General features: G+C 38.8%; 1 protein-coding gene across 1 annotated transcript in view; it reads right to left on the bottom strand.

The window, feature by feature from the left end:
- Cdkal1 (CDK5 regulatory subunit associated protein 1 like 1) overlaps positions 1-17,224 on the bottom strand; it is a 541,752-nt gene extending 524,528 nt beyond the window's left edge. Inside the window, exons 1-4 of the mRNA XM_051194503.1 lie at positions 17,133-17,224; positions 16,469-16,512; positions 7,955-8,127; positions 4,569-4,681 (exon numbers count right to left, since the gene is read on the bottom strand). Of these exons, the coding sequence (XP_051050460.1) occupies positions 4,569-4,681; positions 7,955-8,124 (283 nt within the window). The 5' untranslated portion in view covers positions 8,125-8,127; positions 16,469-16,512; positions 17,133-17,224. The remainder of the gene's footprint in view (positions 1-4,568; positions 4,682-7,954; positions 8,128-16,468; positions 16,513-17,132) is intronic.
- Between the last annotated feature and the right edge of the window lie 3,858 nt (positions 17,225-21,082).

The raw sequence follows: 21,082 nt of genomic DNA, 5'->3' as shown, positions 1-21,082 counted from the left end.
AATAATCACTACAGGTCTCTGAAATGAGGCCAGCCTGGTCTACGTAGAGGAGAGAGACAGAGAGAACCTGTATTTAAAAAAAAAAAAAAAACAGGTGGTGGTGGCACATGTCTTTAATCCCAGCAGTCAGGAGGCAGACAGGCAGATCTCTGTGAGTTCAAGGCCAGCCTGGTCTACAGAGTGAGTTTCAGGACAGACTCCAAAGCTACAGAGAAATCCTGTCTTGGAAAATTAAAAAAACAAAAACTACTGCTACTCTTGAAGAGTTCTTCTAGAACTGTTGCCAGAACCAATTAAGACAAACAGATATACACCATCTAAAATCCCAGTACTCACTCAGGAAGCTGAGGCAGGAGTATTGCGCAGAGTTTAAAGCCAGTTTGTGCTACAGAGTTAAGGGAGAATTTAAAAAACTAAAATGCCTATTGTTAACTAAATGCTTGACATCATGTCTCAAATCTCACTCATCAGGTCACTGGTTTCTAACACTTCATGTGTGAAAACATGATGACTTACTACAGATGAAGACACAGAAAATAATGTAGGTAAACCTCCAAAGGAAATAATTCATAAACAATAACCAGAGACTTACAAAAGGAAAACTTCAGCCTATCAAAATCTCTTCCTGGAAAAATGTGTTCCTGGAATATAGACATTCAAACCATATTTCTACTTGTTTTTGAGAGTGTCCCACTACACAGTCCAGGCTATCTACACCTCACAACTCTCCTGCCTCAGTCTCCCAAGTACGTCCAAGGACACCTCCAAGCCCAGTTAGACCATATTTCTTTAAAAGGAAATAGTTCCCATGAGGAAAGTTCACCTGCTTGCCACCTTACCAATTTAATTCTAGCACTTCCCATTATCCTTGACAGCAGTTCACTGCTCTGAGTGATGTCTGTTGGGGAATACATCGTTTGTCTCCACAGGATGTCCTCCATGGGTGGAGTGCTTGTCCAGCATGCTCCAGTCCCTGTGTCCCATTCCTAGCACTGCATAAAACCAGGCAGAGGAGCAGAAATTCAAGGTCATCCTCAGCTACTTGCGAAGTTTAAATCCCTGTCTCGAAGTTTTTTAAAGTTATAAGTCTGTTCCTTCAAAATGAAAAATGGTAGAAAGAAATGATAAGCAACAACTACTCTGAATTTTTATGAAGTTTTCCTGCAGAAGATTTTATGTACTGGAGTCAGAATTAAAAGAAGCAATTTCAAGTATCTTAATCCATGTCTTCTTTCTTCGTGAAACAGTAAAATAGCTACAAGTAGCCACTAAGAAATCTTGATTTCTCTATACATTGTTTTCAATAATCTCTGTATTCAGTACATGAAATCTAAATTTAATGCCTATATATATATTCATTGTTATTTCAGGGCCATAATTAACAAAAACAATCTAAATTAATAACTTTAATAAGATGCCACTATTCCAGAGTAATCAAGAAAACTGAATCAGTCACCCAGAAATCAGGCAAATGATGTTTCAGATCTAAACTTGAGGTCTATAGCGAGCTAGGGAATACAGCTCATGACAGAGACATTTAGCATAGGTAAAGGATGGGACGATTCAAGTGTTAAAAAAAGAAACACGAGGGGCAGTGGGGATGGCTCCAGGTATAAAGCACTTCCTGTGCAAGCTAACAATTTGGATCCCCAGAAGCCAGGAAAGTATACATAAACACAATAAATATGAAGCTAGACTGGTCACAGCAGTATATGCATACCTCTAATCCCAACAGAGGCAGGACCAGTCTCTGTGAGTTCAAGGCCAGCCAAGTCGACACAGCAAGTTGCAGACCAACCTGAGCTTCACAGAGAAACTGTCAAAAAAGTATACAGCTATATAAAATCATTCTCTTACATGATTTAATGTGTAAATTGTACTGCTATACAAATAGTTTCTTAAAAAAACAAAATAAAATTTGCTACAAATGGTACTAGAGCTATATCATAGCAGTGAAGAACATAAATAATCTCCCAAAGGAACCATGTCTGAGTCCTGGCATCCACTTCATGGCTTACGTATGTTTGTAACTCCTGTCCCAGAGTACTCTAAGGACATTGCACACATCTGGTGTACAAACATATACACAAGCAAACACACATAAAATGAAACTTTGAAAACTTTAAATTTTAAAAAATGCTATAAACAGCAACAATAGGAGCTAAACCTACTTATATTTCCCAGGCCTAGACAAGTAAAGTCAGTGATTATATAGTCTACAGCATTGAAGTCATCTGAAGTGAGGATAATGAATGGTACAGGAAATATAAATACATGCAATTAATATAAGAATATAAAATATACTACAATAGTAAGAAAAATAAATTTCATTTTCAAAATTTCTTTTTAATTTTCCCTTTTAAAATATTCCCAAATAAGAAATCAAACTTAGGGCTCAGGAGATAGAGATGACAGTGAGGCAGACAACCTGAATTCTAGCTTTAGTTCCCATAGTACCAAGAGAGCTGACTCCACACATTTTCCTCTGGCCTCTGCATGAGTGTCCAAATTAAATCTGCATAGAAAGAGTAAATTGTTTTGCTTAGTCTTGTTTTATAACAAACTCTTACCAACTAGCCCAGGTAGCCTGAAACTCACTGTATAGGCCAGGCTGACCTTGAACTGACAGGTGGTCCTCCTACCTCTGCCTCCGAAGTGCTGGGATTGCAGACTTGTGCCACAGACTACCACACTTAGAAAGTTTAGATTCTTATTTAAACATATAGGACTGTTACGCTATATTGAGACTACTTTCATAGGCCATATTCAAACTGCTAATGGACTAAATTCTAAATTATAGTAAATATTTACTATTACCTCAGAAGCTGGTGCTTTATGCTTTTTATGTTTTATAAATGTCCTGAAAGGCTGTCTTCTTATTAAACTATACCATCACAAAGTGTTAAAGCAAGCTCAAGTTAAATTATACTAAGACTTAATACTGAATAAGGTAGTAATTATGAAAATGTATTTTAAGCATTTTTAAGTTTATGGAAAAAAAGCATTGAGAATGGCTACACCTGATATGGTAATATGAATGAGAATGAAGCTCCTCAAAGATTGATATATTGGAATAATTCATTCCTAGTTGGTGACCAAGGATTAGGATTAGGGAAGGATTAGAGAAGTGATCTTGTTAGAGAAGCCAGTTACTGGGGACATGCTTGAGATTGCTAAAGCCTCCCACCATCCCCTGCACGCTCTCTCAACCTCCTGAGCTCCCAGCTGTTGCTACTGCCATGCCTTTTCTCCACCCTTATGGACTTTACCCTCTGGAACCATAAACTCAATTAAACACTCTTGCTTATAAATTGCCTATAAATTGGTTACCTCTAATCCAGTGTTAGCTGGTTTGTGAGGGACTCAAGATGAGAATGCACCTGACCCATACAGACATTTCACCACGGGAGAAAACACCTAAAGACATCTAAAATCCAGAGGTGTTCCAAGTCCAGATGTGATGGCTCAAAGCCCCATTTGTCTCACTGGGATCTGGAACCCCATTTAAAGAAGCATGCAAATAAGGTCATGCTCCAGCTGAAGACTATGAAGTATTCCAACCTCTCCAAGGACACTGTCATGGTTCCTACTTGTACAAGTGTGGGCCAGCAGAGGCAGAATGAATGTCAATGCTTCAGCAAGCCATGAAGGCTTTAGAACTAGACCCAGGAATGAAGTGAGGCCAGTTTCCACTGGAGATTATGACATCGAGATTAGGCTTTGGCCAGTGTTGAAATGGTTCTGGCCACCTTGCCTGCCACCTGCTACCTCTTGGTGGCCATCATGGACTCTTAAGTCACTGGTGTTTTATCACAATAGAAAAGTAACTAAGACAGGAACATTTGACAAACAACCAGTTTTCTTCAGAAATATGAAGGCAGTAAGAGAATGTACTGAGGAACTGTCATAAATTCTCACACACTACAAAAACAAAGCACTTAGATATAAAGTGGGACACTGAGATAGACCCTGGCACAGAAACAGGAACTTATAGGGAAACAGTGTAAAACTCAAGCCAGATACACAGTTTAAACAGCAGTATCACAAAGGTGCTAACATTTCGCATTATTTATCAAAGTACAATCATGTAATTAATGTGTTGATACAAAAGGCTAGGTAAAGAACTTATATGAACTTTCTATAGCTTTTCATTTCAAAATAAAGGAGGTTTTAAGGTTACTTTAAAATATACTACCAGGGCAGGAGAGATGGCTCAGTGGGTAAAGGCACCTGTCATCAAGCCTGGCTTAAGTTTGACCCATGGGATCCCACAAAGGAAAAGAGAGGAATCCTCACCCACAACTGTCCTCCGACTTCCAGATGTGTACCACTGCATATGCATGCCCACACATATACACACACAAAATGTAATATAAACAAACAAACAAAAATAAAAGGCGAAAAGTATGATGATCAGCTATCTAATAACGTATAGTAGCTATTAGAGTCCTACCTTCAAATCATTAAGTTACACTAAAATACTATTAAATTGCTGGGGCTAGACTGCCTGTCTCCAAAATCTGCAACTCTGAAATTTAATCAATAAAATACATTATGGGTCTCATTACCTGTAATTTTATAGCCATAGGCAGCCAGCTGTCCAGCCATGTATTCTCCATCTGAATTATTATGTGAGCAGCCCCATGTTCGTATCCAAATTTTCTGTATGCCTGGAATAGTGCTGTTAAGTAATCAATTAAAACAAAGTGAGTATCTTTAAGTGATTTTTAAAATAAAAGCCACTAGATGACTTCAGGGCACATTACCCCAAAAACAAACTGGAATCAATTCACAATCTAGCTTCAAAATGCATCAGCTGAATTTGAAATTTGCTGTTACAACAAAACTCTAAAATCAAAGAACAGTGACCTGGCTCAGCGAATAAAGATGCTTGTTGCACAGGCCTGGAAACCACAGAAAAGTGGAAGGAGAGAACCGACTCCACAGAGCTGTTCTCTGACCTCATATTCACCATGGCACTCACGGTCACACTTATTGCTCACTAATCTTATTTCAACTTCACAAACTGGAGTCATCTAAAAGTAGGGTTCAACTGAACAAAAATGCCTCTATAACATCTGGCTGTAAGACATTTTCTTAATTAGTGAATGGGAGGAAGGGGTACAGCCCATTGTGGGTAGTGCCATCCCTGGGCTGGCAGTCCTGAGTTCTAAAAGAAAGCAGGGTAAGCAAGCCAATAAGCAGCACCCCTCCATAGCCTTTGCATCAGCTCCTACCTTCTGGTCCCTGCCTGTTTGAGTTCCTGTCCTCACTTCCTTTAATGATGAACAGTAATATCAAAGTATAAGCCAAATAAACCCTTTCCTCCCCAAGTTGCTTTTTGGTCCTGGTGTTTTATCACGGCAACAGAAACCCTAACTAAGACACACTTATACACATTATGCACAGAGACACAATAGTAATAAGCAAAATGTTTAAAAACTAAAATACCCCCAGAATCACAAGAAGAATCTCTATAATTTAAAAAAAAAAAAAAAATGTCCTTTCACATCTCTTGTCAGAAAATTCCAATCCTGGGAATGGGTTATCTCTAATTGAGTTGTTGGACAAAGGGGTCCCATGGAAACTCCCAAACAACTCGGGCTATTAGTTTCCTAGATTGCTCTCCACAAGCTTATAGTGAGGCCCTGTTCTGAAGACAACATGGAGAAGTAGAGCTGGTGCAAACCTGGGCCTTAACCCCTGCTGACTAATGTTCGGGGCACTGAAAGGTGCTATGCATACTACTCAAGGAGAAGGGTGAACACTAACCCAGCTAACTTCAATCTACAGAGGTGACCTGCATACAAGATGCACTAGTACAATAGTGGCACAAGGTTTATGGGGCAAACCAACTAATATCTGGTTGGATTTATGGCATACTCCATTAGAAGTAACCCATCTCCAATACTGCTCAGGTGGCCAAGAATCAATCTGAGAACTGATAGGCCAGGGACCTAGGGTAAAAAAAAAAAAATACTACTGTTCTATTTAAAGAATGTATCAATAAAATGACTACTAATGACATTCTGTTGTACTCATAGGTCAGTGCCTTTTTGTTTTACCGTACTATACTTTATCATTAGTATCCCTTAGAAGCCTATTTGTTTTCTAATGAGAGACAGAATGGGGATAGAGCCAGATGGGAGAGGAGGTGGGGAGGAATGGGGGAATGAGGAAGAGCAGAAGGAGGGGAAACCATAACCATAATATATTATGTGTGAAAAAAACAATTTTCAATAAAAGGGGGGGAAGCGTCCTTTTGTACCCATGAGAAAATTCAGCAAGTGAACATACCTGCCACCAAGCCTGATGACCTGAGTTCGATCCCAAGATACACATTAGAGAAAGAAAACTGACCCCAAGTTGACCTCTGATACTCACTCATGTGCTTCAGTCATGTATTCATATGCACTCACACATGATAAATAAAATGTAATTTTTTAAAAATTCTAAGTACAAATAAAAATTGTCCTTTCATGCCAGGTGGCACACACCTATAATCCCAGCACTCAGGAAAAAAAAAAAAAAGGAAAATAAGAAGTTCAGGGCCATCAATGGACCAAACTACAAGAGATCTTGCCTCAAAACAAATTTTTCTCTGGATTGTAGATTTAATTCCTATTAACCATATCTACTGATGCAAAGATCTTTTAGAAAGATACACACAAATGATCACATGGAAAATAGTAGTAGCAGCAATAACACCCAGAGAAGAGGTAAGGGCTGTAGAGACGGTGAAGCCATGACAGTACTCTCCTTCAAGGATGAGGACCTGAGTTTGGCCTCCCAGCACCCAGATTAAAGTCAGATGGAGCAGCAGGCATCTGTAACCCCAGTGCTTGTGGGGAGAGAAGACAGGGGAATTAATGGAGCATACTGGCCCAGAAGCCTAGTCAAATTAATAGCTCCAAGTTCAGTGATAGTTCCTGTCTAAAGAAATAAGGTGGAGAGCAATCAAGGAAGACACTGGATATGACCTATAGCATGAGCATGTGCACACATACAATACACACAAACATGCGCACGCACATGCACGCGCACGCGCGCGCACACACACACACACACACACACACAAAGGCACCTGCACACTCTCATGAACATACACAATATAAAAAATATATAAAAAAATAAAAACAAAGTCTGATGGCCTATTCATTCACAGACTCTTAAACACTAGTTGCAACCTTTATCCATTTAAAATTTACAGATAAAAAAAATCAAAATTGAAAATTTCATGATTAAAGTTACTCCACTGACAGGTTTCTAAACTATTTATTTAGGAAGGAAAGAAGACTCCCCTTTCACTAAAAAAACAAGCACATTCTAAGTGCACAGGTTTGAAAAGCTTAATAATCTAAACAAAGTAATCATTAAACCTTCCACACTTTACTAGATATACAATTATGAGCTAATTATGACTGTACAACTGTGTGATTGTTCCCCACCACAATAGTGTAAACAGGAGAATGATCTTTTTGCGCCCAGTGCCTTTGTCTGATTCCTGAGTATTCACTAATATGCTAAGAATAATCAGATGTCCAAAACACCACTAAAGCATAAGAATTACAAACTTCAATAAAAGTTTTCATTTGCAATTACAACAGGCTTAATACTGACTATAATCAAATCTAAATGACCCCTAGTACCCTATCCCTTTCCTTCAAAGAACATACAATCTGGAGTTTTGTTTTGTTTGTAACGAATTCTTGGAAAATTCCCTACAATGTATTTAGATTATCCCCCAACTCCTCCTAGACCCATTCTCTATAACCTTGGTATTTCTCCTTTTTAACTGCTTACCAGATTTAAAACCATTCAATTTTTAAAAACTATGTTTCCTATTTTAAATGTGAAGATCTTAAAACTGGAGTACTCCACATAAGGTATATATAGGCCAGCTGTGCCAACCTCTCCCCTAGATGGATAGGAATGTAACCCTGAGAATGCTTACCTGTCACTTGGTGGCCTTGGCTCCTCTTGCAAATGTTTTTGGGTATTCCGCCTTCGTGCTTTCGGAAACACATGCTTTCTTGAGAAATGTCTGTCTTGTGGCTTTGAATCTTCCTGTGAGATGATGTCTTCTATGTCATCCAGCAGTGCATCACAGGATGCAGAAGGCATCTTCTGTAGCACATAAAAAAGTGACAAATAGCCCAGGATAATGAACATCTGCTTGGCATTGTACTAGTAAACAATTCTCACCAACCTTGAATCTAACGAACTCTTTGAAGCCTAAGTTCACAGAAAACATAGGAGGATGAACCCAAAGAAACAACCATGCAAGTCCTGCACAGAGTGGAATTTGCCGTGACTGAACTGTAACTAATACCGTGGAGGAAAAAGTAGGACAGGGCCTTTTCAAGGAAAGGAAAATGAGATAAAACAACTCCCCTCAGCTACTGCTGCTGAGGCCAATAACCATCAAGGCCTCCAGTGCTGTGAGGAAACCTCAAGTGCCACTGACTGGTGGGGCTGGAAAGATGGTGGAGCAGATAAGAGAATTTGTTGCTTCTGAAGAGGGCCCAGTTTCCATTCCCAGCACCCACATGGAGGCTCACAATTATCCTAACTCCAGTTCAGGGGATCTGACATCTTCTGACCTCCTTCAGCACCCAGCACACTTTGAATGAACACACATACAGATAGACAGACAAAACACTCATACATATAAAAATATTTTTATATTTGTATGTATATGTGTATGTATATATACACACGAGCGTGCACGTGTGTGTGTGTGTGTGTGTGTGTGTGTGTGTGTGTGTTCATGACTCACTAAACAGCTATGTCAATCAAAACTATTATTGGTAAACGCCTACAAAATATTACTATAATATCAAAACCAAGTAAGACACACACAAAGAAAGAAAACTACCGTTTCTTTTGCTGCTCCTCTGAAGAGACAGGCAGGTCTTTACCTATTTTTCTCTCCTCCCCACCCCCCCCATCTCTTTCTCCCCTCTCTTCCTTCCTTTCCCTTCCCTTACTCTCTTCCCTTCCCCCAATAAAACTTCCCAATTAGAATGAAAGGAAAAAAGACAGACAGACAGAAAGAAAGGAAGGAAGGAAGAAGACTACCAACCAATATCCCTGACAAATACGGATGTTAAAACCATGAATAAAATATTTACAAACAAAACATGGATATATCAAAAAATAAATAAATAAAATAAAATCAAGTTGGATTTATCTCAAAGATTCAGTTAAATGTAATAAATCATGTAAATGAATTAAAAGGCAAAAAACACGTGATTATCTCAATTGACATACAAAAAAACCTTTGACAAAATCCAACATCCCTTCAAGATAAAAGTTCTAGATAAAGAGATAAAATGTTGATTTAGCAGATAAAACCTGCTGCAGAAGTTGTTTTCTTGCAGAGGACCTGAGTTCCCTTCCCAGCACCCACAGGATCACTCACAACTATCTACAACTCCAGTTCCAGTAGGGCTAAAGGAAATATCTCAACATACTTAAAGCCATAACAAACCCAGAGCTACCATTATTCTACATGGAAAAGAACTCAAATCAACCTCATTAAAATAAAAATTCAAGAGAGGGCTATCCACTATCCCCCTTCTTTTTCAATAAAGAGCTTGAAGTTCTAGCCAGGGTAAGATAAGAGAAGGAAATTAAAAGGAAGCAGACAAGAAAAAAATCAGTCAACATACCCGTATTTGTGATGATATGATATTATATATAACAGATTCCAGAAGTTCCAGCAGAAAAGTTTTAGAAATGACATATACTTTTGGGCAAAGTGGAAGAATAAAAAAATTAACTTATAAAAATCAGTAGTCTCTACATACCAATAACATATTTGCTTGGGAAAAGTCACAGAAACACTCCCATTCACAATATCCTCTAAACAAAAATAAAAACCAAGGAACTGAAAGACCTCTACAATGAAAACTTTAAACCTCTGAACAAAGAAGTTCAGGAAGACATAACTAAATAGAAAGACTTTCCAATGCTCATGAAATTGGCAGACTTAGTATATATACTGCCAAACAGAATTAATACTATTAACCATCTTACCAAAAGCAATTAACAGGTTTAGCTCATTCCCAATCAAAATACCCAAAACATTGTTCACAAAATTAGTAAAAACTAAATCCTAAAATTCATACAAAAATAACAAAAAGACCCTGAATATACAAAGCAATCCTGAGAGGGAAGGAGGGGAGGACACAAGGAACGGAGGGAGGGAGGGAGGGAGGGAGGGAGGGAGGGAGGGAGGGAGAGAGAGAGGGAGGGATAAAAATGAATGCTGGAGGGATTTTAAATCCAGATTTCAAGATATATTGCACATACTGGAACAAAAACAGACATGTAGATGAATGGAGCAAATCAGAAGATCCAACCATAATGCATGTACCTACAGTCACTTGATATTTGACAAAGATGCCAAAAATACACCCTGAGAAAAGACAGCATCTCTAACAAATGATGCTTGGAAAACTAGATGACCACATGCAGAAGAATGAAATTAGAGCACAGAAATCAACTCCAAATGAGTCAAAGACCACAGTGTAAAATCTGAAACTGCTAGAAGAAAACATAAGCATTACATACAAAATATAAGTGTAGGAAAGGACTTTTGGAGTAAGATTCCACTCAAGAATTAAGGCCAATAACTGACAAATGGGACCTCATAAAACTAAAAACTTTTAGCAAAGGAAATAATCACCAAGAGGAAAACTACAGAATGGAGAAGAATTTTGCTAGCTAAACATCTGGTCAAAAAAAAAAAAAGAAAGAAAGAAATCAAGAAAACAAATAATCAAATTTAAAGATGGTATACAGATCTAAACACAGTTCTCAAAAGACTAAATAACAATGGCTAAGAAATATTTCAAAAGTGTTCAACAACCTCAAAAATCGGTGAAATGCAAATTAAAACTACTCATAAATTTCATCTCACCCCAGTCACAACTGCTAAGATCAAGAAAACAAGTGACAACGAACCAACAAACATAGAGGCCATGGGTAGAGAGGAATGCTCACTCACTGTTGGAGGACCCGCAAACTAATAAAGTCATTCTAGAAATCTGTGAAAAATTCTCAAAATACTGAAATCAGTTCTACCATATGACTCAGCCATACCACTCCTTGGAAAAATACTCAAAGAACTCGACATCCTACTTTAGAGATATTTGCTCAGCCATGTTCACTGACTCTAGGCTTGGTTTGGGGACTTTGTTTTGTGGTTGAGTAAGCTCAAGCATGAAGTTCCCAACAATGTCCCCTTCTCCCTGCACTGCCATGAGATGCCACTCTACTGAAATTTCACTACTTGGAAGTGAGCATTCTGTTACTTCTTCCATTTAAAAAACAAAATGCCAAAAACTCTCTCAGGAAAAAGAAAAAAAACAAACAAACTTCTTAGCTCCCCTATAGTTCTCTCATTTGAAGAAACTTCAAGAGTCATCTACATTTATACAATCATCCCCCACCTCCATTCTCAGATTATGGCCATCACACAACCAAAATTGTCTGGTTTAGATGGCACACAACGATATACCATGAATGATTCCCAGTCATCTTATGAGACACAATTTGCAACATGTGACACAACCAACTACCCTCCTTGAAGCATTTCCCCATGGTCATCAGGCTGCCACACTCTCCTAGGTCTCCTACCACAGAGCCATATACCGAGTGTCTTTGGCTTGTTGCTCATCATCCCAGCTTCTCAACCCTGGAATAGTCCATGGCTCCATTACAGGAATTCTCCTCTACAGTCACTCCATGGTGATTTCATCACTCAGAAGCCTTGAAATGCCAACACTATGCTTATATAACTGCCTGCCCTTCCCCAGAACCTCATACTCAGATATGCAAATCACTGCCTGAGTGAATAAAGACAAATCAAACAGCAGAACTTCTGGTCCTTTCTCTATCTCACCACATCACCTCACAGCCCTCCCTCTTTCCTTTAAAGGCAATCTCCCAAAACCCTAAAATTATCCCTGGCTCCTTTTGGCATTCTCCCTAGATCCAATCCACCAATAAATTCTGTTGGCCTCTCTCAAAACATACTGAGGCTCTGTATGTGAGCATTCTCACATATGTGATATTTATGATCCAAGCCATCACTTTTTAATTATTTTTATTTATTATGTGCACCGTGAGTGTCTGAGTGCAGGGATGCTACGATGCTACATGGTACCTGTATGAAGGTCAGAGGACAACTTGCAAGAGTAACCAAACCCCTTACCCCATCCCCATACTCAACATCACTCTTATTTTTATTGTTGATATTGTCCGAGTTGGTTGGTTTGTTTTGTTTTGTTTTGTTCTGTTTTGTTTTGTTTTTTGAGATAGTGTTTATGTGTAGCCCCCACTGTCCTGAACACACTGTGTAGACCAGGCTGGCCTCAAACTCAGAGCTCCATCTGCCTCTACTTTGAGGCTTAAAGGTGTCCCCTACCACTGCCTGGGTGTTTTTTGTTGTTTTGGTTCATTTTTCAACTGCAGCATTTAATCATCTGCCCTGTTCTATAGAACACACCCCTGTTAAGAGCAAAGATTTGACGTGCTTTGCCCTGGTTTACCTAAGGTGCACAGGACTGTACCTAACACACTGCAGCTTCTCAGTGGGGGATTTACCACGGACCACCCCGTCAACAAAGCATGGGCCTCGCTACCTCTGTCTGAGTTACTTTTATCATTGCTGTGACAAAGTACCTACAAAAAAAATGGTTATTTGGGCTCACACTTGAGAAGATACAGTCCATCCAAGCAAAGAAGGTTTAGTGGCATTAGATGGCTCATCACATGACACTACAGTCAGGAAACAGACAGGGATGAATGTGTGTGCACATCAGTCTTAATTCAGTCTTGAAGTACAGTGCATGGGATGGTGCTGTCTACACGCATGACTGGAATTCCTTCATCATCTGAACTTCTCTGGAAATCTTCTCACAGATATACCCAGAGTTCTGTCTCCTAGGTGAGTCTAAATCTGTTAAGTCGGTAATGACTAACCATCACAACTTGCCACTGTCCCTACTGTACTAACCTTCAGACATGCTGAATAAGCCAAACTAGGTTTTCACACATGCTGCTCCTCAACTGGAGTCTCATCTGCAAGGCTTACTGCAATACACATCCAAAGACACTTTAAGACAGACCTTTCCCAACAACCTTAGCTAAAATGACCACATTGCCCAAGGGCATACAGTCTAACTCTACTGTGTGATGTGATTTTCTTCACGTAATTAACTACCTGATACCATGGGATAACTGCACATTTCATACTACAGCTTAACATTCATAAGCACTAAAGCATTGTCTCACTTTCACTGCCAGCACCTCCAACAATGCTGGCCCACAGCAGGCACACCAGACTTAATGACTACATAAATAATGTTTGATAATGTTAAACTTAACTAAGAGGAAAACCTTATGCAGAACGGAATCTGAGATGAAAACTTAACCCCTTGGGTTTCTTCTATCAATATAATACTACACTATAATAGTGAGGAAGGCTAACCAGAGAGCACCTTTGAACATTAGCAAGAACTACTGAAGGATTGTGACTGATTTAAATGCCACATTAAAAGTCAATAGCTAAACAACGTTGTTAGTGAGTTAGGGAGCACTGTGAACACACAAAGCTAGAGGACTTGTACACTGATAAAGTTAGAGTCTAGGCCTTCTCTCAATAATGGAAAAGCACAAACTGTGTAAGAGTTAAATATAATACTGAGAAGTAAACATCCCAGAAAACAAAAGATTCCTTTAAGAAAACACCAATAAAAACAGGATCAAATACTCAACTACACAAGCAATAAATATTTAAACAATGAGTTACCTATCATTACCTTGATGAGAAATTAGACTAGCAGAATCCCTGTGGCTCCCTAAAATCATGGCACAACTAGTATAGTCTTTCTGCAGAACCACCTGCCAATACCTCACAAACCATACAACACACACATCTTTCATCCAGCAATTCAATTACTAGAATTTTACTTTAAAGAGTCAAATCAATGTAATGTAATACAGACATTCCTAAATCTGACTCTATATCATAATCACTTTCACAGTCTCACTAATCACTATGAAGAAGCTAAAGTTTTACTTCAGACAAGCTGGTACATAAAAAGGTCTAAGTCCTCAAAAACATTTAAGTACCATGAAAATGGATTTTAAGGAGAAAAGGTAATAGTTAAATAAAGCAAAAAGATATATCAAAAATTCTTCTCAAAAGCACAGGAAGTCAAGTTGCATAGAAAAAGATAGAAAGAATAGAAAGATAGTAAGGATAGGTAAGGTAGAGTGGTGGTTTCTTGGGGGGCCCCCCCCCCCCCCCCCCCCCCCCCCCCCCCCCCCCGGCCCCTACACAGTGGATTAGATTAATAAGGAACTTTTCATAAGAGCAAATACCCAGAACCATGAATTTCCAGTAGCAACAGTCCTAGATCTTGAAGGCTCATTTTGGTTCCCTGAGGAACTTTTGAAAATTACTACCAACAACATGGGTTCAATAGGCAAAAGATCAAACGAAGAAGGAATACAGAAAAATGATTAACAACTAAATCCTAGGCCAGCTGAATCACTACCTAGGAATGGAACCTGAACATCAATATATTACTTTAAACTCCTAACAATTCTCTTATATGTGTAGCCAAGATCGCAAACCAATGTGCAGCATTAGTAGTTAGTTTTTTGTTTGATTGATTGGTTTTGTTTGCTTGTTTATTTGTTGTCGTTGTTTTGTTTTTTGAGACAGGGTTTTTCTGTATTGCTTTGGAGGCTGTCCTGAAAACTAGCTCTGTAAACCAGGCTGGCCTCGAACTCACAGAGATCTGCCTGCCTCTGCCTCCTGAGTGCTGGGATTAAAGGCGTGCACCACCGTCTGGCAACATGAGTAGCTTCCACAGAATGATTTCCAGAACAGCAGCATTAGCATCAGGTAGAACTTGAAAGAAATGAAATCTTATGCCCTTACCATAGACATGCTGAATCAGTTATTCTGAATGAAGCCAGGTTCAACAAACCCTCCAAATAACTTTATCTGATAGTCATTGTTCTAGAGTTATTATTTCATAAAGACTAACAAGACGGAATGTCAAATAGACATTACTGAATCCAATGACTTTAACGTAAGTCTAAAAGCAATTCAAAGGGAGATAGAGCAGCCTTTTCAAGAAATGATACCAGAAGAACTAGACAGCCACACACAAAGAAACACAGCTGGAACCCCCTCTCACATCATACTCCAAAACTAACTCAAAGGAGTTACAGACTTAAATCTAGGAGACCTAATACTATGAAACTCATAATTTACACAAGTGTAAATCTTGCCAACATTCGACACTGGGTTCTTAGTTATAACACCAAAAACACAAGCAACGGGTCAGACTTCATCAAAATTAAAATGTGTGAGCCAGGCACAGTGGTGCATACTTGTAATTCCAGCACTTGGGATGGGGGGGCGGGAGCATGAGGAGTTACAGACTGTCCTCAGGTACAAATCAAATTTGAAGCTGATCTGGGCTATGTGAAACCTGTTTTCAAAAAAAAAAAAAAAAAAAAAAAAAAAAAGGAAGGAAGGAAGGAAAAAATGATTTTCAAGCTTCAAAGACAACTTGAAGAACACAGTAAGTCATATAATGCAATAAGAGCAATCAAGAATTCAAAAATACAAGCAACCCAAATTAAAATAGGGGAAAGGTATATGAACAGACATATTTCCAAATAAAATATATAAATATCTGATAAGCACATGAGAGCTCTAAGCAAAATTAGCCATGAGGGAAAGGCCATTCAAACCCACAAAGATAGAGCAGTTCACACTCATTGAGACAACTAGAATCGTAAGGGCAGGTAACCATGTTAACAAATCACATCACAAGAAAAAAAATAATAATAGTCAGGCCCGGCATAATCATGCCCATCTTTAATCTCAGCACTTGGGAGCTTGGTCTCCATAGAGACATATTAAGACACTGTCTCAACTAAATAAATAAATAAAATGTTAAAAACCAAAAACAGAAGATAACCCAGCTAGAAGCACAAAAACATGCCTCAAAAATGCCCTATTTGGGCTAGAGAGATGGCTTAACAGTTAAAAGGACTCACTGTTCTTCCAGGGGACCCAGGTTCAATTCCCAGCACCCACATGACAACTCACAATTGTCTGTAACTCCAGGATTCCACACTCTCACACAGACATGCAGGCAAAATACAAATGCAACAACTAAAAAAAAAAAAGAAGAAGAAGAAAAGAAAAAGAAAGAAAGAAAACAGATGTGCCACAGACAGCATTGGGAGGGAACATGTCCATGCTACTTAATGAAAATGAGGAAGAAATACCAAAAAAGGTCTCTCTAATTTAGTTATATGGAAATCTAGTTTTCACAAAATGATGATACTAATTATTAAGGAATTGGGACATCTTTCTTCATATTCTAATGTGCAGCGATCATTCAAACGATTTAAAATAAACCAATACCTTGATTATCAGAAATTTGTTTCAAGTCCTCTTGAAAGTTGAATCTGAAAAAAATAAAATTAATTAGAAAATGTAAGTATCCTGTAAGACACAAAAAACACTGTAAGGCCTCTCTTTACAACTACCTTAAAAAAAAAAAAAAAAAATTAGCCGCGTCTGGCCACTGTGAAAACTTCCACCGCACTGTAACACCAGACAGAGCACAGTGAAATTCACCAAGTAAGAAACAAGTGTTTTCTTGAGATACAGAAGCGCTTGCTATGCAAAGAAACGGGAAAGTGAGGGTAGGAAAGGGGGGTGCAAAATCTCAAGTCACCTGCCCCTATGCCCAATTCAGTATAAAACCCCCATTTACTCAAAGCCTGGTCACGCAGCACAAGTCCATTCACCGGAAAAGTGGGGGAAGAAATGAGGCTAGACCAGACTGCAAGTCCCTGACTATGCAGCATCATCCGCGGCGACACGGGCCTCCCTCCGGGCAGCGCTCTGCCTCCGAGTCCCCATCCCAGCTGCCAAGTCTTTTCCAAACTGCGAAAACAAGCAAGCAATCGGCCCAAGAAGGAAAATCTGCGGGGATGAAACTCCGCCACAAAAAAGCAGCGCGGCCCACAGACGCTGGGCATTGGTACATTTGCCCCTCGTATCCACAAATCCGGAAATTCACCTGTCCAAAGTGAGAGGAAAAACCACACGCCACTGTCAGGAAACTACACAGACTTCAGATGGAGCGCGCCATGACACTTGTGTCCCGCCAGGCTGATTTGCGCATGCTCCGCGACAGTAGCCGGGAGAGGTCAAAACGACTCATTGTTTCCAGTTTGCGTAGGATTTTAATCTCATTAATTGTTACTAAACAGAAAAAAATACACTCGTCTGTCATTATATTCTCAGAGAAGCTTACCAAATAACTTCTGCTAAGCCAACAAGTAAAATCTGTCTTGGGCAGCTAAGAGATTAACATGAACATCTCCGCATTTATTATAACTATTCGTAGTTCACAAAAAGGAACTTGAGAATTTAAGTATTTCTCAGAGTAATTGCTCCCGGAATAAACCTTTTCATTACATTTTACCAGTTTCCTCCTCTAACTATCTCTATCTCTTTTGAGACAGCCTTTCTCTATGTAGCCCTGAATGCCCTGGAACCCACTATATGGACCAGGTTGGAATAGCCTGCCTTTGCCTCCCAAATACTGGCATTAAAGACATGCAAAACCATGCCCGGCTAATTTCCTCTGTTTCTATAGAAAATAATAGACAAGGAATGTTTTGTCTATCGAATAATAATAGAAGTCATTTAACACCAAGCAATTTAGGGGAGTCATTTGTTTCTAGGGAAACGTGGGGGTTCTTGTTTTTATTTGCTTGAATTCATTTAAAAAAAAAAAAAAAAAAAAAAAAAAAAAAGGAGAAGAGGTGGAGAGATGGCTCAGTAGTTAAGAGCAGTTAAGAGCACTGGCACTGGCTGCTCTTCCAGAGGTCCTCAGTTCAATTCCCAGCAACCACATGGTTGCTCACAGCCATCTGTAATGAGATCTGGTGCCCTTTTCCTCTACATAATAAATAAAGAAATCTTTAAAAAAGAAAAAAGTCTGGTATAGGTAGCCCAGGCTGACCCTCAAGCTCTTGATCTGCCTGCCTCTGCCTCCTACTGCAGAAATTACAGTTGTGACCCACTGCACGAAGCTTATATTTCTGCTTCTATGGAGATAATTAAGCCTACACAATCTGGATTCATTTAATAATTTTATAAAATACTTAAAAAATAAAACTTAATACTTTCCTTGCCAGTACAATAATTTCAAATAGAGCAAAAAGAAAAGAATGATATGAAAAAAATGAAATAAAATCTTGAAATGATGCAGATTTTTGTTGGATGGTAAATGACTTTGGTTTGGTTAGGTTTGGGCCTATGTATGGGGACCCAAGGCCTTTCTGCATGCTAAGCAAGTGTTTTACCATTGAGCTACAGCTACAGCCCCTACTTTTTTCATATTAGTCTCCATAGTGAAAATTGAAAGGAAAAGAAAAAAAAATGTGGGAATAATCAAGTCAGTGAATTCGTGTTATCCTCAATGGACAAAGAAAGAATAAATCCAAAAATTACAAAAATTTAGAAGCAGATTTAGCAATCTTCTATCGTACTAAGGAAATTAAACCAATCAATGACCTTTCCATAAACACACAATTCTTGTGTTTAATTTGTTCTTAGAAAGTCTGAAATGCATATGAATTGTCCATGCAGAGATTAGACAAATGTAATAGTAGCTGACTTAAGACAGATTAGTCTATTTGTTAGGTTAACAGGACAACTGTAAGTACTCTTAATTTGTGAAGTTCGGGAAGACACCATGCATTGGGCAAATTTGCTGTAATTTACATAGACTTTCAATAACCTCTGACCAAAATCCAGCTCCAGTTTATTAAGAAAAAAGGGATGGGTTATCACACAGGAATCGATGTTGGATGCAGGCACTGAGATCATATATGAGAAGTTGCCTGGCAGAATAAAGCTCCCCTGGCTGAAAACCGTACATCAACAGGGAATTTTGAAGAAAGATTTTTCAAGAATTGAATAAACCCAATAGCAAATAGGAGTTGTAGGAACAAAGAGAAAACACAAGGAATAATATTATCAATGTCTAAAGAAAGACTGCTTCAAGTGAATGAGTGATTCAGTACAGTGGGTAAGAGAGAAACACTGAAGTTCTTAAATGATGATAGACAATATGATGTGAAACCACTTATTGTCTTTGGAGGAATACTGCAGGGTCATCTCACAAACCAACCACTAGAGGTCAGAGTGCTGCGCTTCTGACACCAGCTATTCTGGTCTATCATTTCACATAAACAAGGTTGCTTTAATTCTTTAATTAATTCTCTCTTTCCACTCTCCCACTCTCAGCAAAGTGGTTAAGAGGCTATACAAGTGGACTGTGACCCTTGCCAGAACAATGAGAACACCACAGTCCCTTACCACAGAGCAGGTAACCTACACCAGGCCCAGAATTGGGGCTTTGTCATCTGCAAGAATATGAGGCTAAATCTCCCAGGGCTACCCCTTATCCCCCCCAAAAAAAAAAACTGCCAGTGACAAGGCTGTTTCAAAGGAAAAGCAGACGTGAACTATGATGAGAAAAAAGATCAGTAAATTCTAAAGACAATTTTAAGACCCTTGCTACCCAGCATACCCAGAGCTATCTTTATTTCTAAGTTGTTCAGTTTTTGTGAGCAAGTAAATCTCTACATTTTTCCCTTAAAGCAACCCAAATGCATTTCTACATCTTGCAACCAAAAGAATTGTTGATGTTGATGATGATGTTTTGGTTTTGGTTATAATGTTACTGGCTCTCAGGTACCCCAGACCTCTAGCTCCATACGTACTATGTAGCTAAGAATGAACTCAAATTTCTGATCCTCCTACCTCTTATCATTATGTAGTCTCCCAATATTAACTCACATCCATTGTCTAACATTGTCCTGGTTAATAAACATAAGCAGGAGACATGATGTTTTCTCTGTCCTTCTAATTCATCACCTAATATATAATAAATTTGTTGTTGTGGGGAATGTAACTCAGTGTTAGAGCTGTTGTCTTACATACCTAAAGCCTCAGGTTGGATCTTCAATGCTGTAAATACTGACAATGACAGATTGTTGTTAACATTAACTGAGTTACATAATCTTTGTTAAAATTTTATTTATTTTTATGTTATGTGCATTGGTGTTTTACCATGAGTGTTGGGAAACTGCCATGGAGTTGGCTGTGAACTGCCATGTAGACACTGGGAACTGAAACCAGGTCCTCTAGAAGAGCAGTCAGTGCTCTTCACTGCTGAGCCTTGTCTCCAGCCCAGAGTTACATAATCTTTACTGCATGGATTCAGTATACTGAGGACTATTCTAAGTGCTAGGAGCTGAAATATAGCAAAGTTTCTTCCTTTTTAAGAGGGTAGCAGATACATGCCAGCAAATACAGACATAAGATAATAAATATAGCCAGGCATGGTGACACTATGTTTTAATTCAGCATTTGAGAGGCAGAGACAGAGGGATCTCTGTGAGTTCTATGTCAGCCTGGTTTACACAGTGAGTTCAAAGCCTGCCAGGGAGAAGAAAGAAATTTCCATGAACAGAAAAACAAGACTGAGGGAAGATTCTAGGTAGAGCAAATATGGGGGAGAAAAGGAAAGATAAAGAATGTGGGTTTTGGGCTGGAGAGATGGCTCAGCAATTAAAGGCTAGGCTCACAACCAAAAGCATAATAATGTGGGTTCTTAGCTACTCCCCCATCTCCAACACAATTGGTGAGTTGTTTTACAACAAGTTCTCAGAGGTATACGTTAAAAAAAAATCTCATAAATATGTTAGCTTCCCTACCAAATATTAATGACATTTGAACTGGGGGTAATAAAAAATCCTTGCTCTCTTTAAATGGGATGAGTTTAGATACACGTAAGGTAATTTTTAATTACTGCTTAGGATTTCATTCACATGTGAATATTCTGTTTTAATAAAATCCACCCCACCCCCTCCCATCCGACTCCTCCCATACACCCACAGCACCACTTTTCCCTCCCAAGAATTTTATATTTAATTTTTCAAATGCTTTATC

Source organism: Phodopus roborovskii, unplaced genomic scaffold (genome assembly GCF_943737965.1).
Source record: "Phodopus roborovskii unplaced genomic scaffold, PHOROB, whole genome shotgun sequence".
In the NCBI taxonomy this organism is placed as follows: domain Eukaryota; kingdom Metazoa; phylum Chordata; class Mammalia; order Rodentia; family Cricetidae; genus Phodopus; species Phodopus roborovskii.
Note: the sequence above shows the minus strand (reverse complement) of the source record. Positions and strands in the feature narration are given on the sequence as shown.